Raw genomic sequence first — 19,813 nt, 5'->3', positions numbered from 1 at the left:
AGTAGGTGCAGGGCAGGGATTTTTTCCTGTATCCTTCAGTAAAGCAATTCAGATGGTTATCTTGTCTTCTTTTGTCTCCAGATGAAATGTATGAGATACTCTCCAACTTGCCCGAGAGCGTTGCATACACCTGCATTAACTGTACAGAGCAGCATCCTGCAGAATGGCGTCTGGCACTGGAAAAGGAGCTGCAGATTTCCTTGAAGCAGGTTTTAACAGCCCTGTTGAATTCCAGAACCACCAGCCACTTACTGCGGTATCGGCAGGTAGGCTGGAGCCTGTGCCCTGTTGGTGTTACTCTGGCTTAAAGTATACGTGGCGTTCAGTTGAGTTGTTGAGGTGTTGCTGTGCCTCATACTGCAGAAGTGTCTGCACCATACTTGGAGCAACATGTGCCGTGATTTAGTTATATTTTTTTCTTTCTTTTGTTGATTCCTTTGGAAGCAGAGAAGTGGGTATCTGTGATACAACTTGGAAGCTGAAAGAAAAATAGGGTAAAATTCTTCAAGGAATAGGAGGATTTAGCTCTGTGATGATGAAAATGTTTTTATAACAGAAGAACAGGATCTTTGTCTTGAAATATGCACTCAGAAATAAGACTTCTGAGCAATGAGTTTGATCCTTATGCCTGATAGTTCCATCCTGCTGTGCACCTTACAGCAGAAGGCTGGTTAAGAGCTTTTCTTTGTTGCCCCTACGTTTTGGACAGAAATTCAGAACTCAGGTCTCCTTTCCTTCACACTAGCGAGAGTCTTTGGACCAGTAAATGGGCTTGGGGGAGTATCATCAGGAGCAGCTGCATTTCAGTAGTTACCATCCCTCTGTCTCCTTGCTGGTGTTCACAGGCAGCAAAACCACCTGATTTAAATCCTGAGACAGAAGAGAGTATCCCATCCAGAAGCTCTCCTGAGGGTCCCGATCCTCCTGTCCTAACAGAAGTCAGTAAACAGGAGGAGCAGCAACCTCTGGATCTGGAAGGAGTGAAAAGAAAAATGGATCAAGGAAGTTACACTTCTGTGGTATGTCAAAGTTGTCATGTTCCACTCTATTACTAGACACTGTGAATTGCTTTATCACATATGGTGTTCATAACTGAGCACCTTAAGCCTTTTCTTTAGGAACAAGGAAGCAGGTTATCGTGCTGCTAAGAACAGTTCTGGCTGGCCCTGGTTAATATTGGTCCAGACACAAGTAACTGATGCTTTTGTGGGGCTCTCTGTAGCCAGCAGTGGTGCTTGGTTAGACCCCAGTTTGCTCTTAGTCAGACATTTATGTAGATAAGTGTTCAGGTCATCCTGAACATAAAAATTCTGACTGAAGGCCTGGCCAAATATCCCTGATGCAGTTGGTTAGCTGGAAACTAAGGATTCATGGATGGAGGGGTGATCTCTTCAGGGGTCATTTACAAAAAATGCTAGTGTTGACCAAGTCAATTCTCTTTGTATAGAGCAGCCTTTTTTCTTTGTTTTTCCTAGAGAATTTGTAATCTTGAGGAGCACTGTATTTTGCAAAGTGCTTGGCAAATGTTGTGGTGCCGGATTTTGACCAAATCCTCGTGAGACAGCTAGTTTGGTGGACTTAAAACCAGTCAGCAGTCAGCCGAAGTGAACAGTTGTGGGTGTGGCAGCTGTGCCAGCCAGTTTACAAATTTAGAGGTCTTCTTGCTTCTTCACAGTCAAATTCCCTTTCTGCTTTTAAGTTGACGCTCTGGTTCAATCTTACAGTCATCTGAATGTTCACTTGAACATTGTCTTAAAAAATTAGTGGGTGGTATAGCTGTGCAAAAGACAATCCTGTTAATGTGAAGTTTTGTGGATTTCCTACAGTTGGATTTTAGTGATGACATTGTGAAGATAATTCAAGCAGCCATTAATGCCGATGGCGGGCAGCCAGAGATTAAGAAAGCCAACAGCATGGTCAAGTCCTTCTTTATTCGGGTGAGCTGGCCTACAGTTACTTTGAAATCTGCTTGGTATCCTCCCACTGCTTGTTGATGGTGGAGTCTAAAGGGCCACCACATGTAGCCTTGCTTGGGTGTTTCCAGGAATAAAATAATACATTGTCAGAGTTGTTAGTGTTAATGAAATGTTACTAGTTGTGCATCTTGGCTGAACATCTTTGAATTTTTTGGTATGTTGTCTAACTTTTTTAATGGGATGTTGTTTTCCTCTAGCAAATGGAGCGTGTTTTTCCATGGTTCAGCGTAAAAAAGTCCAGATTTTGGGAGCCAAATAAAGTAACAAGCAAGTAAGTAATTGTTCTCTATCCAACTGCGACACCCTGCCGTTTGCCAGCTGGCCAAGCAAAACGTATTGAAAGAGCCTGTTTGCAGGATTGGAATTTCTGGTTTTCCTTTTTTCTTTCCCTTTTTTTTTTTTTTTTCTATGAAGTTACACAGTAATCCCATTCCCATGTTTTGTACACACTTCTTTGTTTTAAGCAGAGTAACCAAACTTCTTAATTAGAACTAGGTGTACTGTGTGTTGGCTTGTCAATCCTGACCTTCCTTCCCTCTCCTTCTCACACTCCCATTTGGGGTAGCCTTCCTGCATCTGTTAGCCTTCAGAGAAGCCTTCAGATGGCCACATGACAGACCTTAAAATGTGACCGGTGGGGAACATGTGTGGGCTGTAGGTAATTAATGGAGTTGTTGCAGGGGGGTGGATGTCAGATAGGCAGGCCCTGGTAGGCAGGGCAAAAGAACCTCTGGTGCAGCCAGGTGTGACACTGACTCCTTGCTGCATCTCAGCAGTGGTATGTTGCCGAATGCGGTGCTGCCCCCATCGCTCGACCATAATTATGCTCAGTGGCAGGAGCGTGAAGAGAACAACCGCACTGAACAGCCCCCTCTGATGAAGAAAATCATTCCAGCTCCAAAACTCAGAGGGCCTGGAGAGCCAGATTCACCAACTCCTCTACATCCTCCTACACCTCCCATCTCTGGTAAGAGAACTGATGTCAGGACTGCCAATCCCAAATCCAGAAATGAAGCTGTCTTGTAGATTTCTGTGACCTGAAATCATTCAGAGGCAGTAACTTATGAGATGTTTCTGAGATGAGCTTAGACCCAAGAATGCTTTTGCACCCACCTCTTTTCCCCCTAGAATGAAGGTTCTGCAGAGGCTGACATGTGCTTTGCTTTCCAAGCTGGCTATTGAAAACTCTTCTACCATGTTCACTTCCTGACAATCTGTCCGGATGAATTTTTGCCGCCCTGAATTTCAAGAATAAATATTGTTCTGTCTTTTAACTCTTAAGGCTCTGACAGAAGCAGAGAGGATAGTCCTGAACTGAACCCACCTCCAGATGTGGAAGACAACAGACAGTGTGCGTTGTGCCTGAAATATGGTGATGACAGTGCTAACGTGAGTATCTGCCCCATTCTCCTTTCTGTAGAAGCCCATTTAAGCAGTGCTGTGGATTTGGTACTGTGGATATGCTGGATGGGTTTTGTGCACTGTTGTGTCCTCTGGAACATCTGAAGAGAAAATTTCCTTCTGTTCTCTAGGATGCTGGACGTCTTCTCTATATTGGCCAAAATGAATGGACACATGTGAACTGTGCTTTGTGGTCAGCAGAAGTGTTTGAAGATGATGATGGTTCTCTGAAAAACGTGCACATGGCTGTTATCCGGGGAAAGCAGCTGGTGGGTGCAAGCAAAGAACACTTTGTTAAACTTAATGCTGATTTAGAATCACGAGACAGGAGCCCAGCTAAAAGATGGCTTGTGTGCATTTGTTCTTCTCTGTCCTTTCCTTGCAATACTTTTTAACACTATATGTAATAGAACTGACTGAAGATAATTGGAAAGTTATTTTATCCTTGCTCAGTTCACAACTATTGTGGAGACCAAGTGAAGCTTGCAAAGGTGAGGATTGGATATGAAGCACAAGCAGGAAGGTCTAGGAAAGGCCTGGAAGAACCAGTCCACAAATGAAAAAGTTGTTCCATGTGAGGAATTCTTCTTCCTCTCACCTCCTCCTCCATGTCTCTCGCTTGTGTGTGTGAGTCACTGTAGTGAAATGGAGCAGCCATGAAGTGGGAGATCAAGCATTACTCTAAACTTTCGTCTGTGCCAAAAAACCCCAACTGACAACAGCAATGGTGGTCTGGTTTTAGAAGAGATTAAATTCTTGGTTTTTTCTTTTTTGCTTTTGCAGAGATGTGAGTTCTGCCAGAAGTCAGGCGCCACAGTAGGCTGCTGCCTCACTTCCTGTACCAGTAACTATCATTTCATGTGCTCACGAGTCAAGAACTGTGTCTTTCTGGATGATAAGAAAGTTTATTGCCAGAGGCATCGTGACTTGATCAAAGGAGAGGTAAGATTCTTCTTTCACTCTCTGCCTCACTCTCTGAAGGTGGGGTTAGCCTGTAACTATGTGCACTTTTTAGAAGTTCATGTTGAATGTGTTTCTTGCTAACGAGGACTGGACCACACTGCTCTTAAAAAGAAGTCAGTAATACAAGTGGCCTGGGGAAGTTTGGCAAGTGGTGTGGTAGTTCAAAAACCAAAGGACCAAAACAGGACAAACTGCGTAGCATACATGTGGTGATTCCTTTAATTAACAAGTAGTTTTGTTGGTTCTTGTTCCAGGTGGTTCCTGAGAATGGGTTTGAAGTTCTTAGGAGAGTTTTTGTGGACTTTGAAGGGATCAGTTTGAGAAGAAAATTTCTTAGTGGCTTGGAACCAGAGAACATCCACATGATGATAGGTATGATCTAGTCTCTGGATATTTGATCCACCTTTGGTGCTGGAATCTGGTTCACAGAACTGTTCTTCTCTCTGCTCAGGTTCAATGACAATAGACTGCTTAGGAATTCTAAATGACCTCTCAGACTGTGAAGATAAGTTGTTTCCCATTGGCTATCAGTGAGTATAAGCTGTTTCAAGACTCGATGTCTTTCAATATATTTCATGTCAAACAAACACTGAAGTAACATATGGGAAAATTGACTGTAGTTTTTCCTGCACTGTTGAGGAACCTCTGATTAAGGGTGTGCAATGTGTTCTGCCAGGAGGGCTTTGGCCAATGTAGTTTTGAGAAATGGAAAATTTAAAACAGAAATGAGGTTTACTCAACTGTTGAGTAAATTGGTTTGTTTGAACTATCTTCCAGGTGCTCCAGGGTGTACTGGAGCACCACAGATGCCCGGAAGCGCTGTGTGTATACCTGCAAGATCATGGAGTGCCGACCTCCAGTCGTAGAACCTGACATCAACAGCACTGTAGAGCATGATGATAATAGAACAATTGCCCATAGCCCAGTTCCCCTTACAGGTAATCTTTTAAGGACTTCATAGAGGTATATTTTCTGTATGTTTTTGCCATAGTGCATCTCTTAAACCAAATTCTTAAATTTGGACTAGAATCCAATTCAGGCTTCCATGTTACAACATCTCAAGACTTTAAGCTCCTGGATGTACTGCTTTGAAAACTTGAGCCAAACAAACACTGCTGCAGGGATGGTTTCTAGTCTACAACTTAGTGAATTTTCTAGTGATCTAAAACTTCAGACTGTGTTTGGGGTGTTGGTGTTGGTCTGTGATATGGGGTTTGTTCAATACAATGTTGAATAGTTATATTGTGGTTCTGTATTTCCAAATTACTTCCTTGTACCCAAGGGTAAAGCTGTGAAAGATTTTTAATATGTTTGTAGTTGTTGTCATTGTTAACATAGGATCTTAAACTCTATAAATATATAGTGGAATTTCATGTGTAAGATGAGCAATTGCTACAAGCATTTGAAAATGTTCTTACGAGAAGAAACCAGACAATATCTGATGTCAGATCTTTGACTTTGTGTTTATTTAACAAATACCCTGATTCTCCCAAGTGGAACGTGATAGTAATATATACTTTATCAGATCATAGCTTTTAGGGCTCATTGATGGCTTATACTGTTGTTTCTCTTTTATACAATAACAGAAATTCTACCAAAAGACATCCGAAATACACCTGAAATTGTAAACCCACCATCACCAGATCGTCCCTTGCATTCTCAGACCTCTAGTTCCTGTTGCTATCCAGTGGTCTCAAAGGGTCCCAGGATCAGGGTGCCGAGTTACCCATCCGCACAGAGGTCTCCTGGCTCGCGGCCGTTACCCTCTGCAGGTATTTCTGGTGCTGCTGATTTTCACTGAGGTTTATTGTGGTAATATTTTTGGTTTAGTTCCTGTCTTTCTTGGCTTCTTTCAGAATGAGGTGTTTAGTTTACTGTTCCTAGAGAAAGCAGTGAAATGGCAGTAAGTTGAGGAGAGGAAGTTCTAACAATACTCAGTAGAGATGGCCTGCAGAGAAATATACAACTAAAACAAACATTCCCTTGGGATGAAGAAGAGGCAGGATTTGCACCATATAGTAGTAGTGAGCCAAAACCACTGTGATATCAGTTAGGGACTTAATATCTCAGTATTTTTCCAGAGAGAATCAGAAATCTGGTATTGTAATTCAGCAGCTGTTTCTGACTAATGTTTTCTTTCAAACTGATGTTGAAAATTCACATCTAAAGTTGAGATACCAAACCCTAAGATACAAACTTGCTGAATCCTGGTTGAAGGTATCAGGTTTTTAACATCTATCTAAAGTATAAACACCGTGTGTTGGTGTTGTTTGGCTGAAAAGTTTTGCGGGGTTTTAATTTCTTGTGTTTGGTATGAAGGAATTGGATGTGCATTTCTTGTGAAGGTTTAAGATCACCTGACAGTCTTTCTTGCCTTTGTTTCTCAGGAAGTCCTACCCCAGTGACCCATGAAATAGTGACAGTAGGAGATCCTTTGCTATCCTCGGGACTTAAGAGCATTGGTTCTCGGAGACACAGCACCTCTTCTTTGTCACAGCAACAATCAAAACTCCGGATGACTTCCCCTACACGAGCTGGCAGCACTTACTCCAGGCACAGTGTGTCTTCAATTTCCAGCATGGGGACCTCTTCAGAATATGAACCTACTGTCAAAAGTACTGACCGCTTTGTGGGGTCAGTAAGCACAGGTCCTCCAAGTGCTCCAGTTCAAAGTTGCTCTACCAGTTCAGGCTCCCAGAAGACAGTGGCTACAGCTGGAAATAAAACTTACCAGCTGGATGTATGTCAATCTACAGAAGGGAAACATTCCAGCAGTTCAGATTTAATAGCCAAAGGTGCACCTTCTAAGGGAGAGAAAATGAAAACCTCAAAGGACCCAGATTATTTGTCTCATACTTTTGTTTCTGGAGGAAACTCCAAAGTAGCCACTCAGCCAACCAATTCATCAGGCACGGAAATGAATAAAATAGGAGCCTTTCAGGAGTGTTCAGGATCATTTTCTTCCAAAGAAGCAATACCCTTTCCACCTTTGCATCAGAGAGGCCCAAGGAAAGACAGAGATCAGCACATGGAACCTCTACAGCCAGAGAAAACAACTGTGGTTGATGAGATGGATGCAAAAACCTTGAAGGCTGCTGGAGTAAACAATAGATCTCCTGCAGCAAGTGAGCAGGTAGTTACTGCCCCCAGAGATAAACGTCATAAAGGCAAAAAGTTAATGAAAGACAGTTTTAAAGAGAAGCATTCCCTGAAATCTCTTACAGAGACAAATCAAGCAGTAGGCAGTGATGAACTGAAACCAGACTTTGGCAATCAGGGTTTGGCAACTGAACAAATTAGTCAGAGGTTATGTAATAATATTCCTGCTGAAAAAGCTAGTGAGAAGTCTCCATCTTCACAAGGACCATCTAAAGGGTCTGCGGTGCAGGTTGAAGCAGCCCCCAAGGAATCGCAGGCACCCAGGAAACGCACCGTTAAAGTTACTCTGACTCCTCTCAAAATGGAAAGCGAAAACCAGTCTAAAAATGCACAGCAGGAAAGTGATGCTGAAACTCAGTCTGCCGGGGCAGACCTGGCTGCTTTGGCAGAGCCCTCCTCAGCTTCAGAAAGCCCGGAAGAGAACCCTGTAATTCAAGGAAGTCCAAATGAGCCACCAACACAGGAATCTCAGACTAACACATATGAAAATTTGGCCATTCAAGATAACAGCTTGATGCTCCAGGATGGTGCTAAAGCTCAAGAAGAAGGCTCGTACAAGCGGAGGTATCCAAGGAGAAGTGCTCGGGCCAGATCCAATATGTTCTTTGGATTGACTCCTCTGTATGGTGTGAGGTCCTACGGAGAGGAAGACATTCCCTTCTACAGTAACTCAACTGGCAAGAAGCGAGGAAAGCGATCTGCAGAAGGACAAGTGGATGGAGCAGATGATCTGAGCACATCAGATGAAGACGACTTATACTACTACAATTTCACAAGGACGGTGGTTTCCTCAAACACAGAGGAGAGGCTCGCATCCCATAGTTTATTCAGAGAGGAGGAGCAGTGTGATCTTCCAAAAATCTCACAGCTAGATGGTGTGGATGATGGAACTGAAAGTGATACAAGTGTCACAGCAACTACCAGAAAAGTCAGCCAGGTAACTAAAAGGAGTGGCAAAGAGAATGGGACAGAGAACTTAAAGCTGGATAGAACTGAAGAAGCTGGTGAGAAAGTGCAAGTCACCAAGAGCTCCACCGTCCACAAGACCGACCCCAAGATTGATAACTGCCACCCTGTGAGCAGGGTTAAAGCTCAGGGTCAGGACTCTCTGGAAGCACAGCTGAGCTCGTTGGAAACAGGCCGCAGGGCTCATGCAAGCACTCCTGCCGACAAGAACTTACTGGACACTTTCAACACAGAACTTCTGAAATCCGACTCTGACAATAACAACAGTGATGACTGTGGGAACATACTCCCTTCCGACATCATGGACTTTGTGCTGAAGAACACACCATCTATGCAGGCTCTGGGAGAAAGTCCGGAGTCCTCATCATCTGAACTCCTGACGCTTGGAGAAGGTTTAGGTCTTGACAGCAACCGTGGCAAGGATATGGGTTTGTTTGAGGTGTTCTCCCAGCAGCTGCCCACTGCCGAACCAGTGGACAGCAGTGTCTCTTCCTCCATTTCCGCAGAGGAGCAATTTGAATTGCCACTGGAGCTTCCTTCTGATCTCTCTGTTCTGACCACTCGCAGCCCTACGGTGCCCAGCCAAAATCACAACAGGCTTGCCGTCATTTCGGAGTCTTCACTTTCCTCCTCGGGAGAGAGGTCGATGCTTGCCTTGCCTTCCACGGAGTCTGGGGAGAAGAGAGTGACAGTCACAGAAAAATCTGCCTCAGGAGAAGGTGACGCAGCTCTCCTGAGTCCAGGGGTAGACCCAAACCCTGAAGGACACATGACTCCTGATCACTTCATCCAGGGTCACATAGATGCAGAGCATATAGCCAGCCCAGCCTGCGGCCCTGTCGAGCAAGGGCATGGCAGCAACCAAGATTTAACAAGAAACAGCGGAACTCCGGGTATCCAGGTGCCAGTATCACCCACTGTTCCCCTCCAGAGCCAGAAGTATGTGCCAAACTCCACTGACAGTCCTGGCCCCTCGCAAATCTCCAACGCTGCGGTGCAGACAACACCACCCCACCTCAAGCCAGCCGCAGAAAAACTTCTGGTAGTTAATCAAAACATGCAGCCCCTGTACGTCCTCCAAACCCTTCCCAACGGTGTCACCCAAAAGATACAGTTAACACCTTCTGTTAGTTCTGCACAGAGTGTGATGGAAACCAACACTTCCGTGCTGGGGCCCATGGGGAGTGGGCTCACGCTGACCGCAGGACTGAATCCGAGCTTGCCTCCATCTCAGTCATTATTCCCTCCCACGAGCAAGGGTCTACTGCCCATGTCCCATCACCAGCATATACATCCCTTCTCCACACCTGCTCAGACAGGCTTCCCACCAAACATCAGCAGTCCTTCACCGGGTCTTCTAATTGGGGTGCAGCCACCCCCTGATCCTCAACTCTTAGTGTCTGAAGCTAGTCAGAGGACAGACCTTGGTACTGCTGCTTCCACACCAGCTGCTGCACTGGGCAAGAAACGGCCCATATCTCGTCTGCAGTCACGGAAGAACAAGAAGTTGGCTCCTTCTGGAACCCCTTCTGCTATAGCTCCTTCTGATATGGTCTCTAACATGACCTTAATTAATTTTGCTCCTTCCCAGATTTCTAACCACCCGCTGGACTTGGGAACCATTGCAAATTCAACGTCCCACAGAACCGTTCCCAATATTATCAAAAGGTCAAAGTCCGGGGTCATGTATTTTGAGCAAACATCTTTGCTCCCACAAGGTGGGACCACTACTGCAGTCAGCACATCTCCCAGCATTATTGGTGCAGATGCCAGTCACCTCCCAGCAGGGCCTGTATCCGGCCTAACGTCGAGTTCCTCAGTGCTGAACGTCGTATCCATGCAGGCCACAGCAGCCCCTAGTACTGGTGGGTCAGTTCCTGGTCACGTTTTGGGACAAAGTTCAGTAACGTTAACAAGTCCTGGATTATTGGGGGACCTTGGTTCAATAAGCAACCTCCTGATCAAAGCTAGTCAACAAAGCCTTGGTCTTCAGGATCAGCATATGACTTTACCACCAAGTTCTGGGATGTTTTCGCAACTGGGAGCATCTCAAACTCCATCTACAGCAGCCATGACAGCTGCATCAAGCATCTGTGTTCTACCCTCAGCACAGACAATGGGCATGACAGTCGCTCCGTCGTCTGCTGACCCAGAAGGCTCGTACCAGCTTCAGCACATGACACAGCTTTTAGCCAACAAAACCGGGGTTGCATCCTCCCAGCTGGACCTTAGCACAGTTTCGGCAACAACGCAGTTGTCAAGCTTTCCACAACTGGTCGATGTTCCAAACAATGCCGGACTCGAACAAAGCAAGGCTTCCTCATCAGTGATGCATGCCAGCTCAGCATCTCCAGGAGGCTCCCCATCACCTGGTCAGCAGTCTGCAAGTAGCTCTGTGCTGGGTGCCACAAAAATGAAGCCAAAAGTCAAACGCATCCAGCCATTATTAGACAAAGGGAATGGAAAGAAGCACAAAACTTCTCACGCATGGGCTGGTTCTTCTGAAGCTCACGTTCCTGAAAAAGGGACTGTTGCTGTACCCCAGGTCTCGGTTACAGGGTAAGAGGAGAGTTTGGTTTTGCTCATCCCTGAGGTTTTGTAACAGTATGAGAGAATCTTGCACTAGTTTCTCCAGCAAGTTGTGCAAATCAAGGCAAATTGTGAAGTGCAACTTCTGATTCTGATGCGGAGCTGGAAGCATGATCTGGTTCTCTGTATCTTACAAGCTGTTGTTGCTACTTGTGTAATTCTGCAGAACTGCTGAATCCGTGTTGGCAACTCCCAATGGATCCATTCCTGCATTCCAGTCTCATTTATGGCACACATGGGTTGGCAGATACTTTGAATGTTCCCAAATCTTTTTCTTCCAGGACTCCTGCTGTGAAGGCAGATGCGCAGGATGCAGCCAGCGTAGATCAGCCGTTGCAGAAGCCACATGGGCAGTCTGCAGGGTAAGGGTTGAACAGACCTTTCTATGTGGTTCTGCTCGCTTGAGCTGAAGGACATTTGTTTGGAGAACGCAGGAAGTCTGGCATTCCTAGTTAAAATGCCTGGGGAGCATTCGGTGGAGAATGTACAGTCACAATTTGATGCAATATGGAATCATTTTGCATTAACCTGCATGTAGTTCTGGGAAGCTCAGTCCTGCTGAGGAGATGTTCATTCAGCAGTGTCTGATTGCATGTTGGCTTGCACCTTATTCCTGAGTGGGGCTGACACAGAGAGCGGGTCACGGGCTGTGTGGAATTAGGCTGCTACCCACAGACTGATAAAGGCTGCAAACAGAAATGCTACTGAGTAGAATCTTTTTGTTTGTTCATTTCCAACTGAATTGATGTCAGAACACTTGATCTGGAAAAAGATTCTTGTATCTGTCTAAGACTACTGCTCAGGGTTGGTGAGGAAATGAGGCAGGTTGTTAGCTATTTTTTCTCCATGTTCTCCTCCTTCCCTCCCAAGGCAACCGGCTGTGGTCCCAGAACCTCAATCAACACAGAACTCAATAAATGAGCAAGAAAATGCAGGTATGTCACTTCTTCAAAAACACCTAGTCTCAGAATTCTCCAGGACTGGTAAAGTGATGTTTGAAGATCTGATTTTTGGGTTTGTCATTCTCTCAGGAAAAGGGTCAGAGCTATTAGCTTGTGTTACCCTTGCTATAAAGGGAGGAAAGGTTTGTTTGCTATTTGTAGATCTTGGACAAATAGTTTTGTCTCTGTCTTTAGCTCGTGAGAATTTCAGCACTTATGATTTCACACTCTTATTGCAACACTCTAGAATTTTTTTTCTTGGCTGGATTTGCTGGTGAAAAAGCAAGTCAGTAAGTTATTTTCAATCGTGGAGCACCAGGTGTAAAAATCATTGTTCCTTCCAATTCCCATCTTCAAGCTGGCTCCTGTCTTTTCTAGGCTCAAAAGCTCTCGAGGAAGAAGAGAGCACTTTCAGCTCCCCTCTTATGTTTTGGCTTCAGCAAGAGCAAAAGAGGAAAGAGTGTCTTGGTGAGAAGAAACCAAAAAAAGGTTTGGTTTTTGAGATCTCTAGTGATGATGGTTTTCAGATCTGCGCAGAAAGCATTGAAGGTGAGAACCATGCAGTGTTGGTTTTAGCTGTCCTTACTAGAAGCAAAAGTAATAACTTCTGAGGACCTCTTATTTGCTTTATTTATAAATTAAAAAAAAAAAAAAGAGAAAGAGAAATCTCTTGGCTTACAGCTCTAGAACAATCCTAGTTCCTTGACATGTCTGGATTCTATTATTTTTTTATTTTGCAACATAATATATTCAGTGACCCACTGACCCATTTTGTTTTATCAATTGACCAATGGTGTTGAACCATAGTTTGTCAAGAAACAGGCAGTGTAGATCACATAGTGTGTCCAGACTTTTCCTCCAGACCAATTGCTGAACACCTTGCCTTATGCCAATGTGAATTTTCAAGAGGATGAAAGCAATTGGATCCAAGGATCTTAATTTATGGCCTGTGGAAAGTTGGAAACATCATATTCTCCAATTAGTTTATTTAAATATGAGTGTCCCAGCACTTGGATACCCTGTCACCATTTGTCATCTGTGTGTGTGCTGCAGATGCCTGGAAGTCACTGACTGACAAGGTGCAAGAGGCCCGTTCGAACGCTCGCCTGAAGCAGCTGTCCTTTGCAGGTAACAGCCTGTGCTGAACACAGAGAGCAAACAGATCTTTCTGTGAGGGTGTTAGACTCTTAATAGTTCCAGTTAACCTGCTGTGGGCTTTATGGAGGGTAATTTCTTCCCAATGGAAGGATTAGAAGCTCTCACATAGAATGCAATAGCTAATACAGTGCTGCTATGGCAGCTGTGTGGTGTCCCAGCTCTTTGTGACAAGCTGCTGTATCTTCTTGCTCCAAGTCTGCACTGATAATTAGTGTTTGTTGTGCTCTATTTCTTGTTCCAGGTGTGAATGGTTTGAGGATGTTGGGGATTATCCATGATACTGTTGTGTTCCTAATAGAGCAACTGTATGGAGCAAAGCACTGCCACAACTACAAGTTCAGATTTCACAAGCCAGAGGAGGCCAATGAACCTCCTTTGAACCCACACGGCTCTGCTCGGGCCGAAGTCCACCTGAGGTAAGTGTGAGCCTTGTCAGTGTTGGGGTAGTGGCCCTTTGGCTCTATAACTAATGCTGTGGCAGGGCAGGAACACCAAATCTCTGCAGCACTAAAGCTCTCAGTTGAATGTTAAAAACAGGCACATGAAAATCAACCATTCAGCATCTTCGAATTCTGCACATTTTGCTGTGCCCCTTTGTGGCTCTTTGCTTGGTTTAACAAAGCTTTCCTTGCTGGGGCTGTTACTGGAGGTTCTCAGAACTTGCTGTGTCTGCCCTGATGCACAGGACTTTAAGGGAGGGCAGAGTAGGGGAGGTGTGAGACAGTAAACATGTCAGACTGTTGTGGCAACCATGTTTATTTTCAGTCAGTAAAACAAACTCCCTTTGGTCTCTTTAAATTGCAGGAAATCTGCATTTGATATGTTTAATTTCTTGGCATCTAAACACCGACAGCCACCAGAATACAACCCGAATGACGAGGAAGAAGAAGAAGTGCAGCTGAAATCAGCCCGGTATGCAGCAGGGCTTAAAGGTTCAAAGGGGAGAATAGTGTTGGGGTGTTAAAATGAGCAGGCTGCGCTTAGTTAAGGGTTGTGTGCTTTGAGGGGTATTTAAACATTGAAAGCTGCCAAGCTCTGCCAGACATAGAGGTGACTTCTGCAATAACAAGAGAAGTGACAGCTGAAGGTGACCACCAGACTGGTCTGCCTTCAAATGCTTCTTTTCCTTGCTGATGAAAATACTCTGATGAAAATTTGAGGAGGAAAGGGAGGAAATTACCTTTTATATATATATATATATGAAAACACTGCATTTATTTTGATTGTGTTATCTGTAGGCTGCAATGTCACAATGTATAAATTACTCCACCTTGGAAAGTGCCCCAGATAATACAATGGCACAGAGTCTTAAATACAGGTCATCTTAGCAGTGCCTCTTTGTTCTAGGAGGGCAACCAGTATGGATCTGCCAATGCCCATGCGCTTCCGGCACTTGAAGAAGACCTCCAAGGAGGCAGTTGGTGTCTACAGGTACGGTTTTGCTCTGGTACCATTGCCTATAGGATAGGGGAAGGTGGAATCTGGAAACCTTCTGTGAAACCAGACTGCAAAATTGAGGGGAAAAGCAGGCTTGAGATTTTTTTGTCTCTTCCTTCTCTCTGCCCAAGTTACATAATTGAAAAGTAGTCCTCAGCACAGAGCACTTGCTCCTTGCTGGCTTTACCTTGGCAGTAGCTCAGATGTAGGCAGAGTGACCTGGTGGTGTTCTTGTTAGTGTTCCCTTAGAGAAGGGTTAACAGTACCACAGTCGTCCTTGTCACAGCCTGTTTTCTGCAGCCTTTGCAATCTGATGTTCTTGAGCTTTGCTTGTCTCATTTGAAATAACTCACTTTTCTTACTGCATTTTAGGTCTCCTATCCATGGCCGGGGTCTGTTCTGCAAAAGGAACATCGATGCAGGTGAGATGGTGATCGAATATTCAGGCAATGTCATTCGCTCCATCCTCACTGACAAACGAGAGAAATACTACGACAGTAAGGTGAGTTTTGGGTTTTTGTAGATGTTCTTAAAGAGTCTGGGAGAGCTAGAAAGTGGCTAGCTTTCTGAAGGTAGGACAGGCCTGTATGAAAATTCTGTTGGGGACATCTGAAATTGTGTTTACTGACTTCTTGGGTTATTTTCATTCTAGCTGGAGCTTTAGAGGCACTTCTCTTCCCTTCTGTGGTCTGGGCAGGGTTTCAGATTAGTCTCAGTAACATGGGGATGAAATGATTCAGGCAGGAGTGTGTGAGGCCCAGTGGAGAGAGGCTGCAGACACTCCCTCAGAGCTGGGCTGTCTGCTGGGGTGGCTGTGCTGCCCTGCCTGCACTAATCCTCCCCTGTCCTCCCTGCACAGGGCATCGGGTGCTACATGTTCCGCATTGACGACTCCGAGGTGGTGGATGCCACCATGCACGGGAACGCGGCCCGCTTCATCAACCACTCCTGCGAGCCCAACTGCTACTCCCGGGTCATCAACATCGATGGCCAGAAACACATTGTCATCTTTGCCATGCGCAAAATCTACCGAGGGGAAGAGCTCACCTATGACTATAAGTTCCCCATTGAAGACGCCAGCAACAAACTGCCCTGTAACTGCGGTGCCAAGAAGTGCAGGAAGTTTTTAAACTAGAACTTCCATCAGCTGCAAGTGAGCCCTGCAGGGCCTGGGATGAACCAAAGCTTCAAGTGAGCCCCTCCCCGGCCACTAGGACGGGACAGAGAGGCCAGAAGCAGGAGTGAAGATGGACTGGGCTCAGGGACCTGGGACTGGCGGCTGTGTTTGTCCGAGTCCACATCTTCATGTCTCGCATGTGCACACTCACCCTTGTGAGAAGACATGGGCAGCTGGAGAAGATCCTCAGCATGGTTATGGTTTTGCTATTCTCATTTCCCCCCGCCCCCATATTTGTTTTTCAGCGTGGGGCTAATGAGTGGGAGAGGAGAGGGGAGGTCACCCCAGGCCCAGGCACAGGGCAGCAGTGGTGGGTCATGTCCCTCTCTGTCTCCTGGCCAGAGCTCTCCTTCCTAGGGCTGAGTCAGTGGTTGGGCAACGCAATATTTGAGCTTGCCTCCTGGGGAGAAGGTCTGTGCCTCGCCAGCGGCCCCCTGGAACTGCGTGTCTGTGAAACACTATGTGTGAGTGGGAGTAGGTGTGCGAGGGGCTGGCTTGGCTGCTCATGAGGAGAGCAGAAAGGAGCGGCCCATAACTAGACACAAGAAGAGTTTGGCTGACATATTGCTCTGAAATCCCTGCCTGAAAGCAGGGGGAACTCCTGGCATTCTTTGGCAAAGAGGGCTTGTGCCAACAGTTGGGGCACTGTAAATCTTGGCCAGCAAAGGCTCCCGTTCACCAACACTCCTTCCGTGGCCATGTGGGAGGGAAGTAGTCCTCTGGGTCCTGTCTCCAGCAGCTCCTGGCGGTGTCTCAAGGAGCTGGACAGAGGTCTCTAGAGAGAGAAGGGGAGTGCGAGCCAGCCCCGGCCTTAGCCGCGCACCGTTGTAGAGCAGGAGGACTGGGAAGGACTGGTGTGGAGGCACCCACTCTGCTCTGCCGTGCCGCAGTGTCCCAGGCCTGTGGGGGACAGGCAGGAGAGTGGTCCTGCAGCCAGGTGCCTGTCATGGTCAGTCGTCTGGGTGTAGTCATGCTGTGTTCCCCAGAAGACACAGAAGGACCCCAAAACAGAGCCAAAGTTCTCTGCAGAGGCAAGGCCAAGCGCCAGCTGGCCTCGTCCACGCAGCATCCCGAAATGCATAGGAAACGCGTGAGGCATTGGCACAGTGGATGAGGAACCAGGCCAGGTCTGAGCAAGTTGAGGGAAAACCACTGTCCTGGTTGGAGCAGTGTGAGTCCTCCTCCCTATGGGGTCTGCCCTGTGCCTCAGAGCAAAACCAGAGAGAGACAAATGAGAGACCCAAGCCTGACAGTGACAAAATTGGATTCTGCTCTGTTCTGTTTACAGTTTAGTATTTAAGGTTTTATAAATGTAAATATATTTTGTATATTTTTCTATGAGAAGCACTTCATAGGGGAAAGCACTTATGACGAGGCTTTTTACAGTGGTATTATCCTAATTTAAGAGAATCTCTTTTTAATGATTTTTTTATTTTCATAGGACGGTTCTAGGAAATACCTGGCTGGACACAGTCTGAGCCTTTCTCCAGTGGGGGGGTTGCTTTAGTTTTGTTTTCTACTCTTGTTCTGCCTTTTTGACTTCAGTAACTGTCTCCGGGAGGGTTGACTGGACCTTAAACTGTATTTGCCCATAAGGACAGGGGCAGGAGGGAGAGCTGCCCAGCATGGTATGAGTTTTGCTCTGTGGGAGGACAGTGTGTGACTCAGGCAGATAGTTTGATTCTGCCTTGCCCGTGCTGGTATCCTGCAAGGGTTTAAAAAGGAAAAGCAAGACAGGGTGATACCTGACCCTCGATACCTCTTTGCTGGGAGGCCAGTCTGAGACACGCACCTCCTGGCACAGTCTGTCCTTCAAAGGCAGGTGGGTTTTTCGGCGCAGAAGGGAAAGCAGAAAGCGCCCTCGCTTTTCCAAGCTTTCCTGGTGGTTAGGTTGCAATTGTTACAGGAGCCACTCTTCCCGGAGCTGATGTGTCCGAGGGCTGCTCTGAACTGGCACTGGCAGTTGGGGAAGGGACCAGGAGTGCCTGCTGACTCCCCAGGTCTCTCCGAGGGGCATCCCCCATCCTCACCTCTCTGGTCTTGAGACTTCTTCCTCTGCCCTGAGAAGGAAAAGCAGCGCTCGGAGGTTCAGAACCTGCCGATTTCCTTTTGTTATTGCACTGTGTGAGGATAATTTGTTGGTAACTGTTGAAAGCAAAGTCACATTGAGGCTGCATTTGTTACTGAGATGATTTGATGCACTGACAGTTTGGGAACGCACATACTTTGAGGAGCCCAGAGAGTGCCCACCCAGGGGATCTGGGCCCCGCGGCCCGGAGCACAGCTGCTCTTGGCCCTTTTCCTTCCGTTTCTGCCGCGGGGCGGGGGCATACCCCTCGCCATGGCAAAGCCCCTGAATTTATCCCAGAGCTCAGCTACGCTTTCTCACCCCGCGCTACCCGATTTCCTGGCTGCAGGAGGAGGTTCCACTGGGAAGCTCTGCCCAGAGCCGCCCCCCATGGGGAGAAGTGGGAAGGAGGGTCGAGGGGAGCGCTGTGCCTCAGGAGTCCCCCCAGATCCAAGTGCCAGGCAATCTCCTCCCGCCGGGACCAGCCGAGCCAGCGGGCTGCCCGCTTTGCTGCTATTCCCGTTGTGGCCAGTGAAACTGTCTGTACCCCCAGGGAGCTGCGCCCGCCGTGGCCAGCCCGGGCTCAAGGGGCAAGTGGCAGCAGGGCTGGGGCAACCAGGGCAGCTGAGCTTGCCCGCCCTCAGCCCGGGCTGGCCAGGAGCACCCAGCTCCCCATGTATGAATGTATATTTTATAAGGACTGACGCAGATCATGGTATCTGAAAATACTAAAAAAGGAACCTTAGGGCGTTTTTGGGTTTTTTTTGTACAAACCGACATGTTTTTTTTAAAGGAGAAGCGGGTCATTGCAAAGGGCTGGGTATCTTTTTTTTCTGGTTTTCTTTCATTTCAAAGCAATACCAAGTTCTTCAGCAGGACGGTCTGTGCAGAATCATGCCATTCACCCATACACTGGTCCACTCTCAACACTTGCAAATTTTTTTATAACTATAAATACAATATATATAGGAACTAATATAGTAATGCACCGTGTAATGAAGCCTAGTTCAGTATCGGTTCATGGCTTTTAATTCTCTTTAACACTATAGATAAGGATTGTGTTACAGTTGCTCACAGCTCCAGGAAAGCCTTGCTGCTCATTCCCCACTGGCAGCCAGGGCCAGAAGCTGGGAGCGAGTGGTTTGGCCTTTCCTGGCCCTTCTTGTTACAGTCAGTACTTGTACAACTTGGTTTCTTCCTTTCCTTCCTCTTGTTTTGGTTATGAATGTTGGGGTACCACCTGCATATAGGGAAAAATGTGCTCTGTGCTTTCCTGGTATCTTTTTAACAAGGTACAGTAGCTTCGTCTATCGGCCGAGAACTATACTTGTGGTGTTTCTTTTATTGAACTTACAGTCTCTTTAGTAACTACAGGTAGGTGAATAATTGTTTCAAAAAAAAAAAAAAAGAAAAAAAAAAAGCTCTGCAAAGGCAAGGTTATGTTCTAGAAATACATTTCTTGACAACTTATCATGTATAACAAAACTTTTTTTTTCTTGTGTTCTTCCAATCTACTGGTTGTTTGGTTTTTTTTTTTTGTTTTGTTTTGTTTTGGTTTTTTTTTTTTTGGCTTTGGTTTTTGGTTTTTTTTTAAAAAAAGAGGAAATGTGTCTAAAGTACATCAGTGTTAACTCCCTGCCACAGGGAAGAAGGAAATACTTTAATAGTTTAAAAAAAATGCTGAAAGCTCTGCAAAAGACTGAATGTAAAAATAAAAAGTGTACATAGTTGTAAAAAAAAAAAAGGAGTTTTTAAACATGTTTATTTTCTATGCACTTTTTTTTATTTAAGTGATAGTTTAATTAATAAACATGTCAAGTTTATTGCTGCAGAGGGCTCTCTCCATTTCTTCTTGAGATCTGAGAAGCTGCTACTTCTCCAGGACATTCACAAGGCATGGGAGCCCCTGGCCAGCACCACGGGCTGCACAGGGTGTTCAGTGAGGAGCCCTGGGCTCCAGTGCGTGCTGGTCACCTTG

General features: G+C 46.0%; 1 protein-coding gene across 1 annotated transcript in view; it reads left to right on the top strand.

Annotated features, from left to right (window-relative positions):
- Positions 1-19,664, top strand: part of KMT2A (lysine methyltransferase 2A) — a 41,823-nt gene extending 22,159 nt beyond the window's left edge. Inside the window, 22 exon segments of the mRNA XM_053996845.1 lie at positions 82-266; positions 846-1,019; positions 1,827-1,937; positions 2,174-2,247; positions 2,750-2,943; positions 3,259-3,365; positions 3,509-3,646; positions 4,161-4,319; positions 4,595-4,712; positions 4,792-4,870; positions 5,118-5,278; positions 5,927-6,112; positions 6,728-11,024; positions 11,336-11,416; positions 11,925-11,989; positions 12,374-12,544; positions 13,049-13,123; positions 13,395-13,569; positions 13,958-14,065; positions 14,501-14,584; positions 14,963-15,092; positions 15,450-19,664. Of these exon segments, the coding sequence (XP_053852820.1) occupies positions 82-266; positions 846-1,019; positions 1,827-1,937; positions 2,174-2,247; positions 2,750-2,943; positions 3,259-3,365; positions 3,509-3,646; positions 4,161-4,319; positions 4,595-4,712; positions 4,792-4,870; positions 5,118-5,278; positions 5,927-6,112; positions 6,728-11,024; positions 11,336-11,416; positions 11,925-11,989; positions 12,374-12,544; positions 13,049-13,123; positions 13,395-13,569; positions 13,958-14,065; positions 14,501-14,584; positions 14,963-15,092; positions 15,450-15,725 (7,148 nt within the window). The 3' untranslated portion in view covers positions 15,726-19,664.
- Positions 19,665-19,813: the final 149 nt, after the last annotated feature.

Source organism: Vidua macroura, chromosome 22 (assembly GCF_024509145.1).
Source record: "Vidua macroura isolate BioBank_ID:100142 chromosome 22, ASM2450914v1, whole genome shotgun sequence".
Lineage (NCBI taxonomy): Eukaryota > Metazoa > Chordata > Aves > Passeriformes > Viduidae > Vidua > Vidua macroura.
This window is presented reverse-complemented; position numbering and strand designations above follow the sequence as displayed.